General features: G+C 66.8%; 1 protein-coding gene across 1 annotated transcript in view; it reads right to left on the bottom strand.

Moving 5' to 3' along the window:
* Nucleotides 1–1,168: 1,168 nt before the first annotated feature.
* CCDC187 (coiled-coil domain containing 187) overlaps nucleotides 1,169–7,388 on the bottom strand; it is a 36,551-nt gene continuing 30,331 nt past the window's right edge. The window contains exons 20-24 of the mRNA XM_077753170.1: nucleotides 5,976–6,139; nucleotides 5,450–5,580; nucleotides 5,058–5,167; nucleotides 4,491–4,567; nucleotides 1,169–4,075 (exon numbers count right to left, since the gene is read on the bottom strand). Coding sequence (XP_077609296.1) covers nucleotides 2,343–4,075; nucleotides 4,491–4,567; nucleotides 5,058–5,167; nucleotides 5,450–5,580; nucleotides 5,976–6,139 — 2,215 coding nt within the window. The 3' untranslated portion in view covers nucleotides 1,169–2,342. The remainder of the gene's footprint in view (nucleotides 4,076–4,490; nucleotides 4,568–5,057; nucleotides 5,168–5,449; nucleotides 5,581–5,975; nucleotides 6,140–7,388) is intronic.

The following is a 7,388-nucleotide window of genomic DNA, read 5'->3' as shown; positions in this document are numbered from 1 at the left end:
CTCGCACGAGCCTCAAACGCCAATCCCCTCTCAAATGTACTTCCTAGCACCGTGACATTGGGGGTCAAGTTTCCATGAACGAACGTTGGGGAGACACAGTTCAGTCCCCAGCAAACGCCCAAAGCCACCTGGAGGGACTGTGCCCCTCCCCCTCCCAGGTCAAGTCTTGCTGTGACAGCTGTTTCCCGGGTCTCGCTGTCCCCATCCACGTGCTGAGGGAGCCAGCGGGGCGTCTCGGGCAGCCAGCGGGTGTGTGCTGCCCGCCTGAAGGGTTCTCCCGGTCCCTCCTTTGCCAGCCATCCTCCCACGGAGTGCCCGGTGAGCGCCCCCTTCCTGCTGTGCGAAGGCGGGTCGAAGCAGGGCCTCCCCGCCCCAGGACCAGCCCCACCCCGTGGGAAACAGGGAAGGCTGATGCCACGGACACTGTGAGCCCACTTGGTGCAGTCTGCATGGCCGGTGCTACTTCACCCCACACCGGCTCCGGGGGCACCGGGCTTTGCTCAGCACCTTGAACACAACACAGGTCATTTCTCAAACCCAGAGCGCCCCTGGCCCTTCAGCCCATGTTGATTTAATAAAAGGTGCTTAGGAAAAACACATTGTTTGTAAAATGCAGCCAAATTCAGAAACATTAAAACGGGGAGGGGAAGGGGGTTGTATCTTAGAATCTGAGAAACAAGGCAATGCTAGCAGCTTCCAAGCTTCCGCTGACTTTCCCGGGGGCTCAAAGCCCATGGCCGCACCCTGGAAACCCCCAGATCCGCTCCTCCACCCCGTGAGAGTGCCTCCAATTGAAAAACGTTTGATTTCACGGTGATTCCGACGTGGGAAGGTCTGCATCTTGGAGGTGATGAAGTGAGGCATTTGTGTTCTTGTTTTACAGAGGGGGATACTGAGGCTCCGAGGGCCACGGACTATGGTTAAGAGCACGTGGCACATATTTGACAGAGGGAGTCTCAAACCTGAGTGCCCCTGACGCTCCCAAAGGCGGGGCTCCCTGCCTGCTCTGAGTGCCGCAGCCACACCAGCTTGTGTGGCGGCCGGAGAGGCCTGAGCCCCGGAGGGCAGCGCATCTGTGCCTTTTCTGCGCCNACACAGAAAGCACACACTCCCCCCCCCCCGCCCCCGTCCGAGCCTCTCCCGCGCTCCCCAGTGGGGGGGTGTATCCTGCGAAATCACCATGAACCTTCTCAGCTGGTGCCTCCCTGAGCTGTGAAACAGGATGGGCCAGCGTGTGACAAAGGTCGGTCTGGTGAGCAGCTGGCCTGGATACCCGAGGCCGCCCCAAAGCTGGGACCTGGTGGAGGGCTGCCTGGAGGAGGCCCCCTGCTCCCGAGCTAGAAGGTGGTGGGCACAGGCAGAACTCAGGGCCTGGCCAGGCCCGTTTTGGAGACGTCCCCCAGCTACCGGCGAGTGCACGGAAGTCGCCGTGTCCCCAGGGGTCCGTAAATGTGGTCTCAGGAATTCCTCTACTGAAGCTGGGAGGCCTGTGACCCTGGACGGGAGGCGCCAAGCCCTAGAGGCAGCAGCACCCTGCCAGCACCTCTGCAAACTGCTCCCTGCTCCGAGGTCACCCTGTGTCCCCGAGGGCTCATTCGATGATGGGCAGCCCCCAGGAAATGGGCGCTGGCCTCTCCCAGGAGTCCTGAGCCCGCCGGGAGTCCTTGGCTCACCTACCGCCGGAGGGCAGGCCCGGGGCCGGCTGGGGGCCTCCGGCCCTTGAGTTGATGGATCTGTAACGGCCCTAGCGGAGCCGGCCCACACGGAGCCCCTCGGCCTCCAGAAGCCTGGGGTGTGAGTCCACGCAGAGGTGACCCCTGGCCCGCCTCCACCACCCCTTGCTTCCCTGTCCCCCCAGAACGACTCTCTCTCTTCTCCTGGCCTTTGCTGATGGCTCTCCCTCCTGGCACGTGGTCTCCAGCTCATCCTTGGGGGCTGCTCCCCTCTGGGTGGTTCTCTGTCAAGTCCGTGACCTCCACACCTTGCCTTGACCGGCCAGCCTCTAAACATGCCCCACACAACCTTTTACCTTCCTGCCCCTTAAAGTCTTTGGATCAAGGGCCCTTCCGGGCGCCTGATGGATGCAGTGGACCCAACGTCCAGAAAAATGCAGAGCCCGGTGCCCTTGCTGCCACGTCCCCGCCCAGGCCTCAGCCCAGCACCAGATGACCACTCGAGGGGCCACGGCGGCTCTGCCCTCGGTGGCCCAGGCTTCCCAGGGCCTCCCACGCACGACCGCCCACGTGGTACAAGGGCACCACAGCACTGCGTGTCCCGCAGGCCCCATCTTTCTGGGGTTGTGCAGCGGCCGCCAGGCCAGCCTGCGGGACACGGCAGCTCCTCTATCGGGGGGCCGCCGGCTGCGCCAACTCCGAGAGTGCAGCCAGCGAGTCGCATAGGATCCTTCTGCTGAGCTGGCTGGAGACCAAATCCACCACCTCGGCCCCCTCCACGCCCGGCGGGTCAGCGCAGGGGCCCGCGCCCGGAGCAGGAGCTGGGTCGCCGGGTGACAGGGTTGGTGGAGCCTCCCTGGCCGTGAGGGCCGCTCTGGGCAGGGCTGGGGGCTGCACCGGCAGTCTCGGGAGCCCTCCTGGGCCATCGCCTGCCCCCCCACAGAAGGGGGACCCTAGGCAGCGGGCCGGTTCAGACCACTGGCTGCTGCCCACAGCCTGGTCCCCGGCAACAGAACTTGATTCACCCAATTTGTCCCTAAGGCTTCCGCCCTGTCTGCCTGCCCCCAGGCGGGGCCCTGACTCCTGGGGGCCTGGGGACGGCGCCTCAGGTGTGTCCTCCGCAGGCAAGGAGGGCAACTCCCCGGTTCTGATGGAGGCATCCTCCCCCGGGGGGCCCAGCAAGCCCCTGGGGGACATGGCGTCCTCAGGCGGGGAAGGGAAGTCTTCTGAGTCGGGGCTGGTGGCGTTGGACAAATCCTCTGCTGGGAGGGTGGGTGGCAGAGGAGGGAGGTGGGCGTCCCTGCAGGCGGAGGACAGGTCGGCACTGCCATAGGACAGCACCTCATCGACGGGGGACAGGATCTCGGGCAAGACCCCACTGGACAGAGCGGGGCCGGCTTCCTCGGGGACAGGGGAGTTTCCACGCCCCCCATGTGTGGGGGTCCAGCCCTGGGGCGTCGGGGCCGCTGGACGGCCAGTGTCCCCGGGAGGGGTCCCCGGGGTCACAGGGACCTCAGGCTCAGACCAGAGCTGCCGTGGTGCCCTGTCACTGGGTAGGCTCGGGGCAGCATCCCAGGGCCCCTCAGGGCAGCCAAGTGAGGCCTGCAGAGGCCTGGTCTCTCCTCTGCCCAAACCCACCCTGTCGGATGCCAGGGACCCCAAGGGAGAGGAAGGGGGCAGGTCTAAGTCACTGGAGGAAGGGGGCCTGGGTGGGAGAGGCATGGGGGCAGCCTCGGGGGACATCTGTTTGGCTTCTCCTGTATCGGATCCACTGATGAGGCTCCCAGTGCTTCCAGACGCTTCCTGCCCCTCCCCAGGGCCCAAGGAAGCGAGTGCAGGGCTGGACGCCCCGCTGGTTTCCAGGCAGGATGAGCCTCCGGGAGATGAGGAGCACCCCGAGGCTAGCTTGGCACCAGAGCCAGGCTCCAGAAGGTTCTCCTCGTCCCAGACCAGGCTGGACGCCTCTGACAGCTCTGACCCTGACCTTGGAGAGGCGGCATCAGGGGAAGGAGGCAGCCCGCCCTGCTGCAAGGGCCCAGCCCCGCCGCCCTCTGGCCTCTCCCAGGACACCTGCCCCCCGCCCCGGGGGGGCCCGCAGGAGTCTTGAGGAGAGAAGTCGCCGGACCAGCCGGGGTCCGTGTCTGGCGTGTCCCCGGCTTCCCAGTCTGACAGGGAGACGGAGCTCTCGGAAAGCTGAACCAGGAGGGCACACGCTCTCTGAAACTCCCGGGGAGAGCAGCTGGACCGCGCGCTCGGGGAGGAGGAGGCCCGGGACCCTGCCCGAGACCCCGAGCGGCTCCGGCTCCGGGGGGCAGCCTCGGACTCAGCGCCTGGGTCCGAGGGGGCCCTGAGCGGCGGCACAGGACTGCCCTCACGCCGGGAGGGTGGCGCTGGCGCGGAGGCTGCAGAGGAGGGGGAGTTCGGGGTGAGCCCCCACCCTCACCCCCTGCCACCCCCGCGGCCCACACCCCACGGCCCCTAAGCCAGCGGATCAGGACCAGAAGGGCCCAGATGGAGGCGGAAGGAATGTCCACGGGGCCCAGCCCTCCGGTTCTGCACCCGCTGGCTCTGGCGCCCGCCCGCCCGCACGAGCAAGGCAGCCACGTCGAGGCGGACGTCTCCGTGACTCGGGGACCCGGCCTCAGAGCTGCAGCTGTCCTGTTTCGGGGGCTCTCCCTACAGGCCTTCACTTGGACGCGATGGGGCTGGTGGGGGCAGGGCTCCCCGGTGGGGCTTTGGGGGAAGGGTGGCTGAGGAGCTGGTGGCGGATGAGCCCCAGGTGGGGAGTCCATGTTCCCGGGGCAGGCGGGGCCTCACCTGGAGCAGCGGGCAGCTGGGCGGCTTCCGGTGGAGAGAAGGGGCCGCAGGGGTCCTCCGGCACACGGGTCTCCATCCTGAAAGCACATTGGTGCCGAGGTCCCAGGGGGCTCCCAGGAGAGGGCCCCATCCCCCTCGGCCCCGTCCCCGTGGCTCGGGGCCTCCAACTCCCCCTGAGCTTGACACCCATGCCTGCCACGAGTGCCCCTCGGTGGCGGCAAGGGCCCATGTTTAGGGGGTTCTGGCCTCAGTCCCCACAGGATCAGGTCTGGGGGGGTGTTGCCTTCTGAGAGGCTCAGGGGCACGTGTTCCCTGGAAGCCCCCCCCACTCCCCCCCACTGGATTCTGGCCGGTTCCCCAGGTGGCGTCTGAGCTTCCACAGACGGGGCCAGACTCAGGAGGGCGTGGGGGTGGGTTGAGGGGCACTGAGGCCCCGGTCAGGGTGAGGGGCACCCGGACAGAGTGAGTTTCTTCCAACCGGAAGACGGGCATCTGTCTCCACGCCCCAGGTCCCCAGCCCCTGCCCGCGGGTCCCCCTGGGCCCAGGCAGCCCCCCAGACCGCATACCTCTGCTCCCTTGACCCCCAGCCTTCCATCCTGTGGGGCTCCTCCACGGGGCTGCTGGCCAGATCCAGCCCCAGCTCCAGCCCTGCTCGGCTGGGGCGGCCTTCAAGCGCCTGTCGGAGGAAGACCACAGCCAGAGTGCGGCCAGTGCCCCCAAACCGTCAGTCCCCGCCCCTTAGCCGTGGACGAAGCCCTGTGCTCCCAGGACTGCCATAAGGAACAAAGACCATCCCCTTACAGAGGAATCCAGCCGGGAAGGGCCAGAGGCCCCGTCCCATCAACTCCGCCATCTGGTGGACAGGGTGGCCCCGCCCAAAGCTGCACGGTAGACCCCGCAAAGCAAGGCCAGGCCCCCACTCTGCCTGCAGCCGGGGCAGGACCAAGCCTCGACTCACGCTGGCTTCCAGGGGCCCGCAGGGACCCCCTCCGCCCGGGCAGTTTGGGCTCTGGAGTTTCTGTACGCAGCTGTCCGTCAGAGGCCGGGCCTTCTCTGCTGGCGAGGGGCTGGGGTTGGTCTGGGGGTCTCCTGGGTGGCAAAGGGACTGTCAGCACTGAGGGGCACAGAAAGGGGGCCATGGGGGCACAGTGTCGAGGAATTATGAAGATCAGCCTCGGGAAAGGGGCACACGCCCTGAGCTGGGCCCTCACTGCACCGGGGAGCAGACGGAGGGAAGGGAGGATGGCCTCCGAGCCCGCCCACCCCACGCCGCCTGGAAATGTCCGTCCAGGTGCAGGCAGGTGGTCTTCCTGTGGAGGTGCGCTGTGCTCCCAGACATGGAGCGGGAGGTCACACCACGTGTAAGGCGTGCCAGGACGCAGGTCTGTCTGACCTCGAGCCCGCTGCTGCCCCCAGTTGCCAGGGCCCACTGACAGAGTGCCCATCTGTCCTCCGCTCCCACCGCCGCTGCCGTGCCTGGTTACCTTGGCCCACAGGGCGGTGGCTCTCTGCCAGCCGACCCCCCGCGCCAGGCCAGCTGCCGGCCGCAGGTGCATCCTCTCCCCACACAGGCCTTGGAGGAGGCCGGTGACTGTCCGCAGCTGAGGTTGCCTGGGGGGGCGTCCCGTCCGCCTGCTCGGTGAGAAGGCTGTAAGGCAGTGCGTGGGGGCTGTGACTGCCTATCTGGCTGTGCCCTCCCCGGGGGACAAGCCCTGACCACGACATTCCACGGATGGAGCAACGTGCATCACATCCAGGGGACAGCTGTGGTTGGTGGCCCAGTGGTCACCACCCGGGTGCAGGAAAACAGGTCCTGGGCCCTCCCCCCAACGCAGCTTCCCAGGCAGACGGGGCCACTGCCGGGGCCGGTGAGGCGCAGGGTCGGTGCTGGGGCGTGATGGGCCGATGCGTCTGTCTGTCCCCCAGCACTCGGTGCTCCATCAAGAGTTCTGCGTNTCTCAAAAAACAAATAAAACAAAAAAAAACAAGAGCTCTGCGTGGGGACAGACCACCGGGCCCGCCTGAGTCCCGGGAGGCCGCATGCCCAGCCCCGCTGCCATGCCCTGGGCACACTGACGGGCATCGGGAAACCGCCCCCATGCCAGCCTCAAGGAGGCAGCTGGGGGCAGTCTCCTGACCCCTGGACAGAAGGTCAGTGCCCGCAGAGGGCCAGCCGGGGCACGGGCCACTCTCTCCGGTGCGGCTTGACTCGTTTCTGTTACTTTCTCCGCAAGCACTAGCTACAGCTCACCCGGGGGGCGCTGGGTACCTGCCCCCGGGTTCACACCCACGTCGGGGGGTGTACAGGGAGCAGCGTTGCAGGGCCTTCCTCAGCACCTAGAATCTGGGGGCCTTTGCAGGGGGAGACGACACAGGGGCTGGAGCTCTGGGCTCTCGGGGGCGAGGCCTGGGAGGCACCCGTCTGCGCTAGTGTGTGCCGGGTGCAGGCCCTTACCTGGCCCCAGGAGCAGGGACCTGAGGACAGACAAGGGGCGTGTCCCTGAGCCCATCACCGCCCCTCAGAGCTGCCACAGGAGCGCAACAGGCTAACTCAAACTGGATCGGGCCCCTGGAGCCCTTTGAAAGGCTTGCTGCCCCTCCCCACCCCTCCCCATGCCCCGTCTCAAGCCAGAAGCCCGGGCGGGCAGAGTGCAGGGGCGTGGCTCCACAGGCAGAGCTCAAGGCTGCACCTGGGCCCTAACCCCCAGGCAGCTCTGCTGAGCTCCTCGGGGCAGGGCAAGAGATCGAAAGGCGCCTCGTTCTCTGCGTAGCTTGGCCCCAGCAGACCATGGGAGGTCGGCAGTTAGAAGAGATCTGAAACCTTCCCTACGTGCGCACAGCCTTTCTGTTCCCTACCTTTCCAGCGGTGACGGCGCATGGCTGCTGTGTTGAGGACA

The sequence above is a fragment of the Crocuta crocuta genome, unplaced genomic scaffold (genome assembly GCF_008692635.1).
Source record: "Crocuta crocuta isolate KB4526 unplaced genomic scaffold, BGI_CrCroc_1.0 scaffold971, whole genome shotgun sequence".
NCBI classification, from domain to species: domain Eukaryota; kingdom Metazoa; phylum Chordata; class Mammalia; order Carnivora; family Hyaenidae; genus Crocuta; species Crocuta crocuta.
This window is presented reverse-complemented; position numbering and strand designations above follow the sequence as displayed.